The sequence below is a fragment of the Diceros bicornis genome, chromosome 20 (genome assembly GCF_020826845.1).
Source record: "Diceros bicornis minor isolate mBicDic1 chromosome 20, mDicBic1.mat.cur, whole genome shotgun sequence".
Taxonomy (NCBI): Eukaryota; Metazoa; Chordata; class Mammalia; order Perissodactyla; family Rhinocerotidae; genus Diceros; species Diceros bicornis.
This window is the reverse complement of record NC_080759.1, coordinates 28,176,668-28,191,477: the sequence shown is the minus strand read 5'-3', so window position 1 is coordinate 28,191,477 and position 14,810 is coordinate 28,176,668. Positions and strand designations below refer to the sequence as shown.

Here is a 14,810-nt window from a genome sequence, read left to right as displayed (position 1 = left end):
AGAGGCGTGCCCTGGCGTCACCCCCGCGCCTAAAGTCCCCTTGCTGCTCTGGATTATGGGAGCGAGAGGAAGCGCGAGCGGAAGAAAATAACCCGGAAGAACCTTTGCGGCCCTGGGTCGACCCTCTTCCGGAGCTGGGGTCTCCTCCCACTAACCAGGAGAGCTCCGCCCCCACGCCCCGCCCGTGCCGGGGGATCAGGTGACCGCGGGGGGGGTGCTGTCACGTGGCTGGGGCGCGCCCGCCGGTTGTGGCCATGGCGGCCGCGGCCTCCAGTGTGGTGAGGCGAGTGGAGGAGCTCGGGGACCTGGCTCAAGCCCATATTCAGCAACTTAGCGAAGCCGCCGGCGAAGATGGTGAGGGAGCGGAGAAGAGGGAGCGGGCGGGCGGGCGGGCGGACGGTGGTTCAGAGCTGGCTCTCGAGGGCCGTAGGGCCTGAAGGCTGCGGCCTGCGTCCGTGTGGATCCCAGGCCTGAGTGACCTAAGGTGTTGCCTTCTCACTCTCCGCTGCGCGTCGATTGTCCACCCGCAAGAACTCACTTTGGCTTTAGCCAAGGCGTATGCGTGGAAACCATATTTTGCATAACCCAGAAAAACGGCTTGAGACATCTCAGACAAATCAGTGCCGCTTGCCTTTAACTGTCTCGGTAGCGATTGGGAAGAGGGCAAAATCTGGATTAAAGTACACACAAAAGTTTAAATGAGTGGTTAAAGCTGAATGATAGTACGGAAATAAGTAATGGTTGTTTTGCATGCAGTAAACATAGCTAGGCGGGTATAACAGTGCCACTTTTTCATTGCTGAGTTGTAAGTGTCCGTCTGTGTTTTGGATTCTAAACTCAACTGTAAACAGTATTCTACAGAAGAGCTTTACATTGGTATAATTTAGACGCTTCTTTCACATACGTCACCTGAGTTCTTACAAGGGCTCTGTCAGTATCAACGTTTCTTTTGGAAATGTCTAAGCAATTTCCTTAGGAAAAACTGGTTTAGAGAATTACTTTGATTTTTGATTGTAAGTTCAATTCTCTTTCATTACTTTTCAACTGCCTATAGGTTCTACATTATTTCTTTTTGAGTTTTAAGCCTTTACTACGGATAGGTTTTAAAATTCTTGTGGACTGAGTCATTGTCATCTGACTCATAATAAAATAGTAGTGGAACATTTTCCCAAACGATTGAATAGTTGGTGAATTTATTGACTAGGGTCCACGATGAAATGGCTCTAGTTTCAATGAAGATTATTTGCTGGATTATTTTTTCTTAGGAGTATGTTCTTCAAAACCCACAGACCACCCTGAAGCCGACGTCTTTTTTGGTTTGTGGTAAGTGAATCCCAGGATTCACATGGTTAGTTAGTTCATGGACGGTAGTAGCGATTCCCTGGACGTGTATCTAAGTTACCTCTAAATAAACTGTTCAGTGATCTCCATGCCACTACAGCTCCATTTGAACCAGTCTAAAGAGATCAAAGAATGTTTTATTCATGCCATTCACATTTTCCCGTGGAAGAGTTCTTTAATCAGTCTAGAATGGGAGCTGGAAATAAAAGTGGTATACATTCTTGTTAGCAGGCTTTAAAGTTCTGAAAATTTACTAACATTAAAATGATAGTGGTCCGCATTGTGAGCTATAAGTATTACTAGCAAGATTTTCTTATGTTATGAAGCTTAATTGAAACTTGGTTGCATATATTTAAGTTGAACTTGGCATTTTTTCCCCATGCAACAAAAATAATAAACACTGAAAATGTGTCTTTTAACGTAACAACTGTATATTTTTATTAGAGTTTAGGGATTGATAGTTCCTGTTGTCTTCTTCAAATTAGATCAGAGCCAGACACTGTTCCATCTAAGAATGCTCTCCTTTTGATTTCTGATCAATTTTTGTTCTTTTATTTCTCATTCTATAAGCACAGTATGTTTTCTATATGGAAGTATGGTATGAGAGAGATTTTTTCCAGGGATTATGTAAAAATCACTTTTGTTTTTGCCTTGACAATTGTTACTTTGACTAAGTGGTTCTAGTAAAAATATTGTACCTTATAAAAATTTTCAAACCTGTGAGCCATTATTCCTCCCCCCCCACCTCGTAATTGTGTCATGAGTTCAGGTGAGATACTCCTTAAGTAATGATTTAGTGAATTCAGTGCAGGTCTTTACATTTAAAATAATCCTGCAAATTAATAAAAAAAAATTAACGCTGTCTCTAAAGAAGCACATAAGGAGTGCCATGTACCATGTAATTTCAGTTCACAATAGAATCTTTTTTTCTGGGTTGTGTAGATGATACTTCTGGGCTGAGGAGAGATGGGAGGGCAGTGCTAAAGAAGGAGCTTTCAATTCAGGTGAGTAGTGGACCTTAAAGCAATCAATCTGGTCTGGATACAGGTTAGGCCTCACCTGGGAAAACTTAAGGTCATTATATGATTGCCATCAGACATAACTTAAGCGGGTGGTGCTTTTGTTCCAACACTGAACAGCTTATCTGTGTAAGTGCTGAGGCTGGGTCAGATGGGCCCACACCAAGTGCTACTTTTTCTGCCCATTGGCAAGTGAGGAGGAAAGTGTATATATTTCAGGAGGGAAGCACAGAGGGGCAAACGCAGGGACTTTAGTGTCTTGATGGTGGGCATATCTAAATTTGACTGTGTGAGGTGGGTGCAGAATGGTGGACCAAAGGGTCCTTGGTATGGACACTTTGAAGGTAAGAGAGGCAAAATCCATGAGAGAAAATGAAATCATAGAAGCAAAGGGAATATGTCATAGAGAAAGGGAAGAAATTAGACAATGTAGAGGGGAGGGAGGGAGTTGTTTTTAGAGGGCATATCAGAAGTATTTCAGTTTCTTCCTGGTTTGAAGGAATTTAGTAATTTGTTCCATTTCTATGTTTTGAAAAAATAAAACGTGCAGATTGATTATGTAATTTTAATTGTAACAGCTTTTTACATACATAAACACAATTATGATAAAGTTATAATTGCTCAGCCTTACATTTTATGAGGCATTTGATTTAATCAATCATGTTCTTTTGAAGAATACATTTATGAAATTATAAGTTTTCTGTCTTTCTGTAGATTTATATATATTATTTGTACTATTCCAATAAATTTAAATTTATTATTTAAACATTTTGAGTGCATTAACTTATAAAAGAAGCATTATGAAAATACAGATTGCATTTAAGAAATGGCAACTGAACCTAGAAAGTTTTCAGTCTGGCTTTCCAGAATAAGTTTTACGATAAATTTAAGTAGGATTAGACATTATGATATACTTAATATTTTACAAAAGATATTATTACTACTATGCTGCTTCTCCAATGCCGTAACATAATTTCATTTCATCATTTCAGATTCATAACTTTTTTTTTGTTTAAATAACACTGAAACTATGTGAAGTAATCTTCATGTTTTTATCTCTTACAGATCACTTTTTAATTCGGGCCTCTGCAGCTCTAGAAAAATTGAAACTTCTCTGTGGAGAAGATAAAGAATGTTCAAATCCATCAAATCTTCTAGAACTCTACACACAGGTGCTGAAACAGATGTGGTTTCTGACATGTTTTGGGGACAGAATGCTTATTTAAGATGGTTGACTCCAAAGTTTAGGTGTAATGAAATCAACGTATTCTATTTTTTATCAGTTTTTGCTCTTTTTATCTCTATTTTATCAGCTTATTCTCTAGTTAGTGTTTAATTTTGTCTCAAAAACTATGTGTAAAAAATATAGACTTGAAACTTTGAGGCAGTATGCAAAGAAGTAAGATTTGTTAGATGTGTTGATAAGAAAAATCAGGAAAAAATCTTGCAGATAACAGAATTGCTTCCCTTTATAGATAATTAAGAAAAACACTAATATATACAATTTCCAAATCTTGAAGGTCATTCAGAGGGACTGGAGGTCTATAAGGGCTCCAATATTTTTTTCCTTGAAATTCACCTTTCCTTAGGATTCTCAACGACTCCCCCTGCTGTTATCATGCAAGTCCATAAGATTTTTCTGTTCCCCCTTTTTTCTTTTACTTTCCTTTCAAATTCAGGCCTTTGTATGGACAAGACTTATTTTCTTGGTTTTCGCAAACACTGCTGAGGCAAGTTGACATTAAGAAACACAATTTCATTTTGGTACCTAACTTTCGTATAGCACTTGATAGTTGATGGAGTGCTTCATACGCCCTTGCTTGATTGCTAAGGGATAATAAAGATGGAGTGGTTATAGAAAGTAGAGTAAACTTAGTTAAGCTTCTGAGTGCACATTTATAGCACTTATGTGCCTGGCACTCTGCTTTCTGTTGGGAAGTACGTAAAGGTGGTTTCTGCCTTCAAAGGTCATGATTGAATGAGCCTATAACAACTACTCACAAACTCCAAAGAGCTGTTGTAATTTGGCAGAACTTTGCCTGCCTTTCTTTCCTCTCAGAAAGCTCCCTGCTTGTCTCATTTCTTTCACATGGGAAAGCTCTAAGTATTTTAACTTATTTCTAAGAATAAGGCAAAAGACCCAGAGATATAGATTTAAAGACCCCAGATTCCCCTTTGACCCTGCTTCTGATTCTGAATCAGCAGGTCATTTTCCATAGGATGAGGATCTCACCCTTCATGGCTTAGGCCTTCCACACAAGAACACTTAGCTCTTAAGTAGCACTGTGTGCTAGGTAGTGTTTTAAGTGCATTACATATGTTAATTCGTTTTCTCCTCAGAACTGGGAACTTGGAAAGGCACTTAACGGCTCCGAAAAAAGATAAAATTGACTTGGTTAGTTAGGTGATTAGTGGTAGAACTGATACTAGAACTCAGTTTCCTTAGTCTTGGTTCAATAGATTAAAAAAAGAAAAAGGATTGAGTACTTGTAAGGTGCTTCAACAGAGCGTCTTGTATTTAGGAATGCTGGGGACTTAGTGTTGGAATTGCATAATGTTGGTGGTGTGCTGCCTTTATTGGGTGGCAGGATACACACCCCCCAAATGCTGGCTCTGCATTTGGGGAAACAGATAAATCCTTTGAAGATTCAATATACAAAAATAGAGGTAGTGAACTTAACTTGATATAGTGGGCATTTAGAAAATGTTCAGGAAGTATATATAAATAGCAAAGAATAATTTTACTTATATTTTTCATAATTATATTGTATATGATTAGCTTATCTCAATTAAGGTATAAATCTCCATTTTATTTTTTGAGGGAAGCAAGGTTATCATTAATTCAATATTTTAGTAAATAACCTATGAAGTTTTCTTTAAAATCCATCTCAGACTATGCTTACAGCTAGACATTTTGCCTCTTTTTCAAATTTGAGTACTATGCTAGAAGATTTAAATGTTTCATAAAGCATCTGTATATGTAAGGTTAAACTGTAAGAGTTAATTCATTCAAGTTTAAATCATTTATAGATACTTGTTTTCTCTTTTACTTCAGGCTATTTTGGACATGACATATTTTGAGGAGAACAAGCTAGTAGATGAAGATTTTCCTGAAGATTCTTCGCAGAAAGTAAAAGAACTAATCAGTTTTCTTTCAGAACCAGAAATTTTAGTTAAAGAAAATAATATGCATCCAAAAGTAAGTTTTGCACTCCTGTGAATTATGGTGGAATGCTTCTGATTCTTGCTGTAATTCTCTTTAGAATCTGTATTTTTTCTTCCTGAATGTGTCATCATCTGTGTTTTAAATTAAGATTGAAGGGAGGATATATGAGAGTTTAACACTTCAGACCAACATCACAACTAAAGTATCATATTTTACTAACTGTGTTTCAGAATATTTGCATGATGGAATTGTATTGTAATTACAATGCCTGATCATTTTCTAAACACAGATATCTGCTCTCTTACTTTTGCAGATGCTGTGTTTTCTTGAAAGTCTAGGGGATACGAACTGTGGAAACAAATAAAAACAAATATTCCCAAGTTTTAAATGACACAACAGTAAAAGTTTGATTTATTAAAATTGTTTTTGTGTATTTCTTTTCATTATTTTGTTCTAACAATAGTAGAAATAGGTATGCTCTTGTTTCAAGTGACATTTCTGAAGTTGTCTTTTTGATCAGATAATGAAGTACATTTCAAACGTATTAGGAGAATTGGCTACTAAAATACTTAAACATTATTTTCGAAAACCTTTGTATATTGGAGTAGTTATTTTAATTTTCGTGTAGCAATAGATTTCTGTATTTCTAATTGATTCAGAGTAAGACATTCCTGTGTTAAGCAGCTAAGTAAGGCATTCCTGTATAAGTAGCTAAGGGCGAATTTTGTGAAATGGGAGTGTTTTTGCTCAATATTTTGAAATTTAATTTTGATTTTTACGGACATGAAGTTTCTCTTTTTTAGCTATGTCTTTGTTGTATTTCAGTACTGCGACTTGCTTGGGGATGAACTCGTGGAATGTCTCTCTTGGAGACGAGGAGCCCTACTCTATATGTATTGTCATTCTCTGACCAAAAGAAGAGAATGGCTCACGAGAAAATCTAGTTTTCTTAAAAAGGTAAAAAGGCATTCCTCATACATTTTTGATTGTTGACATCTATAGGTTTCAAAAAGCTGTCTTTGGTATAGTATTAAGAGTAGTGGAATCAAAGAGTCTGAGTGTGCATTCCAGGTCTTTGACCTACTAGCTGTGTAATCTTAAATGAATTGAAATTATTGTGAAGATGAAATAAAGTACTATATGAAAGCCCTTTGTAAACTAGGAAGTTCTATATGCTTTTTTTTTTAAGTTCTGGACTTCTATTTTTTAAAATATAAGATAGACAGTCTATATTAATTTCTAAGCATATGTTTTGGCCTGAAGAAAACAAGACTTGGTTGTGAGCGCCTCTCTGTCAGCACATCACTCCTAAAGAACCGACATCACCCTGCTCCTAGAAAATTGTGGCCCTTGGATTTGTCTTGACTCTTCTGACCAAATCAATAAATCCAAAGACCCTGTCTTAGTATTGTATCACTAAGGATTCTAACGTGGGTTGATTGTACACATGGTTGATGTGGGCCTGGAAATGAGAGGTCACTTTCATATGTAAAAATTTGATCATAATATTTCTAAATTATGATAAGTACATATTTTTAATAAGTTGTTATTGAACACATTTTTATTATCTTTATCCTTTTCTTCCTCTGATAACATTTTTGACAAGTATATTATTTAATTGTGTGTTCTTGGTTAATTTTTTTTGTTTCCTTATTCTTTTAATAATTGGAGCATTTAGAGGGTTATAGTTTTAAAAGTTTTGGGGTGATGGGTCCTTATACCATTGTAATGTAATAGCCATAAGATATATCTATATATTAGCTAATTTTTTCTTGAGTAAAGAACGGGGAAAAATTAGCATTTGAAGTTTCTACAGGTCTTCGTATAATATTTTCAATTCTTTGGTTTTGACTTTGATTTAGTACCTCGTTGATGGAATCAGTTACTTGCTACAGATGCTAAATTATCGGTGTCCTATCCAGTTAAATGAAGGAGTTTCTTTCCAAGACCTAGACACAGCTAAATTACTGAGTGAAGGTAATGTGATCTCTCTGAAGTTTTCTAGGTGTTTTAAAGCTTTTTAAAATTTTAAGGAATTTATTTGATTTAACTCTGACTTAAAAAATTTCAAGTCACATTATAGACAAAAAATAATAAAAGGGCTTTTAAAAAATTCAAAAATCTTCTTATGTCATATAGAAAAATACTGCTAATCTCTGTTTAGTAATTTTGGGAGAGTTATGTATCATGTTACTTTTATGTACTCTGCATCCCCACATAGCCCCGATCAGGCACTAGGTTCAGCTACTTGTAACAGAGACTGGAAGTAACTGTTAAACAAGGTAGAATTTTACTGCTGTTGCACATAAAAAAGGTCCAGAGCTGGTTATGGTGGCTCCATGGCATCATTAGGTTCCTGTTTCCTCCATAATCTTTAGAACTGGAGCACTACGGCTTCACAGGGAGGCACTTTGTGTAGAATACCATGTAAACAGCACCCAGAGTTGTGCAACATGCATCCCTGTTGATGATACTGCTTCCATTCTCAGTATCTCAAGATGCTCCCGGGGCTCCATCTCACTGTGGCTTCAGTCTATAGGAATGGCAAAAGGATGTTTCTTTCAGTGAAGTGTGTTCGTTTGGAGCAATATTCTCAGAAGTTTCTTACAATGCTTCCACCTACATTTCACTGGCCAGAATTTAATCACATGGCTTCATATAGCTACAAGGGAACCTGGGATGTATAGCCCTTTACCTGATACTGATATTTACCTGAACCTGATATTTGGGTTGCCTTCCCAAATAAAATTAAGTCTCTTTACTAAGAAAGAAGGAAAGAATGACTATTTAGTGGCAACTGTTAGTTTCTGTTATAAACATCTGGGCACTTAAAAATGTTAGGACCTGGGGGCTGGCCCAGTGGCGCAAGCGGTTAAGTGCGCGCGAGCGCGGCGGCCCAGGGTTCACTGGTTCAGATCCCAGGCGTGTACCGACGCACCGCTTGTCAAGCCATGCTGTGGCGGCGTCCCATGTAAAGTGGAAGAAGATGGGCATGGATGTTAGCCCAGGGCCAGTCTTCCTCAGCAAAAAGAGGAGGATTGGCAGATGTTAGCACAGGGCTGATCTTCCTCACAAAAAAAAAAAATTGTTAGGACCTGGATATAGAGCATCATTTGGGTTTTAGACTGTGGTATGGAAGGCAAGAACCAGTTATTTTTACCATCTCTTTACAAATGGAGGAACTGAGGTCCTGATAAGCCAGATGGCCTATTCAAGGTCAAATAGCTGGTGAGTGACTATTTGTAAACTTTCTTTTATGCTTAATCTGAAGTTTTGATGGGGAAAAATCAAATATGGGAAAGATAAAAACTTCTTAGTGAAAATTTTATATTTTAATTTTGTAAGTTTATTTTAATTCTTCTTCTTTCTTTGTTAGCTTCTGTAGAGTTTTCCTTTCTATTCAAAAACATTGCATATAAAAAACAGCATGATTGGGCTGGCCCCATGGCTTAGGGGTTAAGTGCACGTGCTGCACTGCTGGCGGCCCAGGTTCGGATCCCGGGCGCGCACCGACGCACCGCTTCTCCAGCCATGCTGAGGCCGCGTCCCACATACAGCAACTAGAAGGATATGCAACTGTGACATACAACTATCTACTGGGGCTTTGGGGGAAAAAAGGAGGAGGATTGGCAATAGATGTTAGCTCAGAGCCGGTCTTCCTCAGCAAAAAGAGGAGGATTAGCATGGATGTTAGCTCAGGGCTGATCTTCCTCACAAAAAAAAAAAAAAAAAAAAAGCATGATTTTTGTCATTAACATATGACTGTCTACTGATCTCCAAAAGTTGTTACTTTCAGTTAGTTCAGGCAAATAGCTTGTCCTAAACAATCATATTGTGAATACAAAGTGCTCCTTCAGTGGGCATGACGTTTTGACAAATGTGAGGTGTTTTGCTTTATTTGTGGGAAGTATTTATTACAGATAACTAGTGAACTGATTAGCCACATTGAAAAGATTTCTAAAATCTCCTCACCCACCCACATGGATTGATGTAAAAGAAAAAGCAAGGATAGGCACTAAAGTCTATTTAGAACCAAAGAAAGTGGCCCCAGTCACCAATTGCCCTTATTCTCCCATTTCTAGTCATAAAGTAAGATACTCTCATGGCCTGGAATTTTTTCTTTAGAATGCTTGTGGTACTGGTGTCTTCTCTTAGATCATAATTTGATTGCACTGTCCTCTAGCTTCCACTGCTTCTTCAACAGAGGAATCAAAAGGGATGGATAGGGTTTCTTTTTTTCCAGGAAAAAAGAAAACAACATCAGCTACATAACAGTTTTGCCACAGGGCTCAGTCCTCTTTTGGTGTTGACTTCTTGCTCTCATCTAAAGCAGTTTGCTCCTCCCTACTTCATCTCTCTCAAGATGTAGATTTAGAAAGTAGGAAGCCTACTTTTCATAGGTTAAATTACTTCTGAGACCCCATCAGAGAGGTTCTAATTATTTTTTTGTTTTTCGTTAGGCAACATAAAACATAATTATGAATAATTCTTAATACTAATTAGAAAAGTTCTATATGAATCATCAGAATATCTTTGTGGCCACATCTTAATGATAATTTGCCTAATTTTAGATAAAACTCAAAACAGTATATACTTAGTATGATTTTTGTTTCTTTTTCCATGGTAATATAATCATTTTATCCTTTGAACGTTACCTGTCTTCCATTAAATTTTCGGCTTTTAGAAATTACTAAGTAATGTTTTCAGTAAACCTCTTCACCTCATTTCTGAGCCTCATTTTTCTGTAGGCCCTTATAAAAAGCCTTGTCAGAATAACCCTGGAGTCAAATGGGTTAAATCAAAATACTGTTGAATTTTGCACGTCTTTGGTTTATGCCCTTTTTATACCACTGAGGACCCACCCCTCCTTCCCAGCAGCCTTTTGGCTCATTACTTGACCCAGAACCTGGATTTCAGATCCCCTAAAGGAAGAGCTCTGAACTGGCATCACTAATTGCCTGGGTAGCTTGTTAAAAATACTGGTTACTGTGTGCTATCTCCAAGTTCTGATTCAATATATGGAGTCCAGGAATCTATTTTTAATAAGCTCCCGTATTATGATGCAGCCAGGTTTAGACATCACTGCTCCTAGGGGATGTCAGTCTGACTACCTTTTTTTTTTGTCTGTGAAAGTCATATTTCTGCCTTCACTCACTTCATGGCTTATGCTGCCTCTCCCTGCCTGAACCCCCCACTATCACATGTGTGTTCATCAAGGATATGCACAGTGCAAACTTGAAAACCATGCTGCGCAGTAGCAGAAAAAATATCAAGGAAAATTTGTAGCTGCAGAAAGACTATAGCTACAGAGTAGTCAGTTCTTGAGGGAGTAGAGAGGAACAAGGTGCCTAATTTACACATTGCTCTCTCTTCCTTTGATAGTTTAACGTAGTAGTTCAGCAGAGTCTATGGACCAGCAGCATCACCCTAGGTCCTAGGGCTTTATTAAACATGTGGATTCATAGGGGCCATCTGGGTGGCTTAGTAAAGTTCATGTGCTCCGCTTCAACAGCCCAGGTTCACAGGTTTGGATCCCGGGCGCAGACCTATGCACTGCTCATCAAGCCACGCTGTGGCAGCATCCCATATACGAAATAGAGGAAGATGGGCACAGATGTTAGCTCAGAGCCAATCTTCCTCACCAAAAAACAAAAAAAAAAAAAATGTAGATTCATAGACCCAACTGCATACTTGAATCTGAGACTCTGGAGGTGGGGGCCCCACAGCAATCAGCATTTTAGGATGTCCGGTTACTTCTAATGCAGGCTGAAGTTTGAGAACCACTCTTTAGCATATAACCATTCATTCTCTCTCTAGTTACACTTTCCCATAGGATATCTGTGTACCTTGTTCAGCAGTCACTCCTTGTTAATATGAAAAATGAGGCTAACTTAGAGTTGGGCATAAATTGGATCCCAGATCTCCCTTAGGTGAACACTTCTCATCCTTCCCAAGTGGCTTCACTTTGTGGGACATGCTTCAGCTCCTCCTCCCAAAGCTCCAGCCTGCTTAAAAGTTCAACCTTGCCTCCATTTTTGCTTCTGTCTCCTTACTCCTCTCCACCATTCTTTTTGGGACTAACTAGACAGGGTATAGGATCACAAAAATAAAAGGGTAATGCAGTAACAAAATGCCATATATAATATGAAATACAATTCCGAGTAACATCTAATGCTGTATCCAGCTTTTTATCTGAGGTTTGTAATCTTGTAACTATGAAGAAATAAAGTGAAAAGAAATGATTATACTTAGTAAGTGAAAGTTGTTTTAGACATAGAAAAACATATTTAATTTTGTGTTGCCTATCGTATTTTCATGAATGCAAGCCTCAGATTCTGCTCTTAAATGATTCTTTCTTTTAGTGATATAACAGTTTAATGAGTCAGCTCTTCTGCTACACCTCTTCCCTTGCTGCTGTTTAGAAGCTAAATTTGAAGTGAAGTGAAGGGATAGCTGTAGGGACAAATTCTGGGATAAAAAGCTTGCAGTAGATTTAAGACAATGAAAACTACCAATTTTGAAAGTTGAATTTTTCTTCTATTTTTATATCTCTAGTACCATCATAGTCATTTCTGATGAGCCATATTAGGTGAGCAACTGAGATTGTGAGGTAAACTTTTCTTTTTCTTTTTTTTTTTTGTGAGGAAGATCAGCCCTGAGCTAACATCCATGCCAATCCTCCTTTTTTTGCTAAAGAAGTCCGGCCCTGAGCCAATATCTAGTGCCAATCCTCCTCCTTTTTTTTTTTTTTTCCCTTCTTTTCCCTAAAGCCCCAGTAGATAGTTGTATGTCATAGTTGCACATCCTGCTAGTTGCTGTATGTGGGACGCTGCCTCAGCATGGCCCAACAAGTGGTGCATCAGTGCGCGCCTGAGATCGGAACCCCAGGCTGCCAGTAGCAGAGCGCGCCCACTTAACCGCTAAGCCATGGGGCCGGCCCCTGAGGTAAACTTTTCTGATCACACATTAGAATAAGTCATTTATTTGTATTCGAGTGGCTTTAAGAAATTAAAGTCATATATTTTAATAGCACTTGATGGTTTCTAAAACTTATACATTTTTATTCATGTATTCCTTAAGAAAACACCATGAAATAAGTAGGACATATAGACACATTTTTCATATTTGCAAACAGAGGCTCAGATAGCTTTGGTGAGTTACCCAAAGTCAATTTATCCCCAGATCTTTTTGATTCTAGATCTGTTTGTCTTTCTACCAAATTAATATACTTTGGGTGCCATAAACATTTTACTATATAAAAATTGCCTTATTCCATGATAAGATTGCTTTCAACTCTTGATGAAAATCCTGCAGTGTATTCCTTCTTCCTGGGAACATAAGGCATCTTGGATATAATGTAACGTCTTTGATAGTTTAGAATTACGTGGCCTCTCAGGGTCATGTTTATGCATGATAATTTGTGTAGACTTGTAGAAATACAGGAGGTGTGGGATACTTGATTGGAACTGTATCATTGATCCTAGAGTACACCCCAAAATAAAAGTTGTGTTCATGGATGGGATTCAGGGAGTCTCTGAGTACTCCAAAATTATTTGCAGAATTTGGGGTGTATGTTCTGGGAGAGGTTCCATTGATTAGATTAGCTTCTGAAAGAGGTCCTGAAGAGAATCCCAAAAAGCTTAACAACACATTGACTTAAATGGGTCTTTAAAAAGGATTTTAGAGACAATACTCGGCTTTTGGAGGGAGAGGAGATGGACCTCTTTTACAGGTAAAATAGAGATAGAAGTGCCAATTAAATGAGAATTGTATTAGTGAGTGATAATTTGACTATTCTAAGTGTAACTGTTAAATGAGAAAGAAAAATGTTTAATGACATAAAAGAAATTTATTAGAGTTTTAGTAATCAGGATTTCTTTTTAAAGTTTTAAATTCTAATCTCTCAACCTAAATGACTTTCCCAGGAATATTTAGTGACATTCATTTGCTGGCTATGATGTACAGTGGAGAAATGTGTTACTGGGGCTTGAAGCATTGTGCAGGTCAACAGCCGGAAAATCATGAAGTGGATGCTGGTGTTTCTGGAGCAAGCTACACTACACATGAAGAACCTTTGGATTTCCGAGAAGTAGGAGAAAAAATTTTGAAAAAGTATGTGTCTGTGTGTGAAGGACCCCTGAAAGAGCAAGAATGGAATACAACAAATGCAAAACAAATTTTAAACTTCTTTCAGCATTGCACGAACTAGTAAGTTTATCTGTCCTTTTCAAACAGAAAAACAAACAAAAAGACCCATGAAATTGAAAAGTTCCAGAAAAGAAGACATAATGACACTGAATTTAAGAATATTACACTACATAAAGATGTTCAGCATGGCTACCCTTTTTCAAGTGCCATCACCATCTTTCATTATATATTCTTAAACGGTTCTTTAATTTCTAAAATGGCATGTATGTTATTCTAACTCAGCCTGAATTACCGATATCCTGTAACTAATACTAAGGAGGAATTCACTTTAGCTTTACAATGATTTTTTTCTGTTAGATTTTTTTTTTATTGTGGTAAAATAATACATAACATAAAATTGACTATTTTAACTGTCTTTAGATTATTTTTTAATCTCCCTACCTTGAAGTTTGCTGTGCTTCAAAGATTTAAAATCAAGTCATCTATTTGCTTTGGATATATGCTTTGGATATAAAAATTGGCAAAATAAAAAATTGTGACTATTCTGATTTCATTTCCAGAATCAGCTAAATAATGAAAGACTCCACAAAAGAATTGTTGTTTAATTATTTTACCATGTATTACTAATGACATTTAAAATTCTTATTCTATTAGGCATTTTATAAAAATTCAAAAATGATTTTCCTATTTTGATTAAAAGAATATGCATGGTTTATCAAATGAGTAATGAAGCTAAAACCAAATTAGGTTAGTCCACTGTTAGCTCCTATGTTTTTAGGGTACATCTTTTCATAGGTATTGAAATTTTAATATTTTTTGTCATTAATAGTAGGGGTGAGTGATAAAGGCCAGAGAGCCTAACTTGCTGTCTTGCTTATAGTGTTTCTGTCTACCTCAACTTCTGTTGTCATCTTGGGATGATCTGTCTCTGATACCTTGCTGATATATCCTTGACTTCTGCGCCAGTGACTTCATCACATTCCAGGAACGTGGAATTCCCATGGCCGCACCTTGAATATCACCATCCTAACTTTCTCTTTCTGAAATCTTAAATTTCAGTAACTGATGACAATTCTCATCTTTCCAGCTTTTCACTTCCTCGTTTTAATGATTTTTCTCCTTTATTTGTATTGGAC

The 14,810-nt window shown here is 37.2% G+C and overlaps 1 protein-coding gene across 1 annotated transcript; it reads left to right on the top strand.

The window, feature by feature from the left end:
* Positions 1-232: 232 nt before the first annotated feature.
* On the top strand, positions 233-14,222 carry RIMOC1 (RAB7A interacting MON1-CCZ1 complex subunit 1). The gene is made up of 6 exons (XM_058564161.1): positions 233-354; positions 3,426-3,532; positions 5,416-5,559; positions 6,352-6,483; positions 7,389-7,503; positions 13,452-14,222. Exons 1-6 carry the CDS (start codon positions 255-257, stop codon positions 13,733-13,735), a joined length of 882 nt encoding a protein of 293 aa, XP_058420144.1. The 5' UTR covers positions 233-254; the 3' UTR covers positions 13,736-14,222.
* The last annotated feature ends 588 nt before the right edge of the window (positions 14,223-14,810 follow it).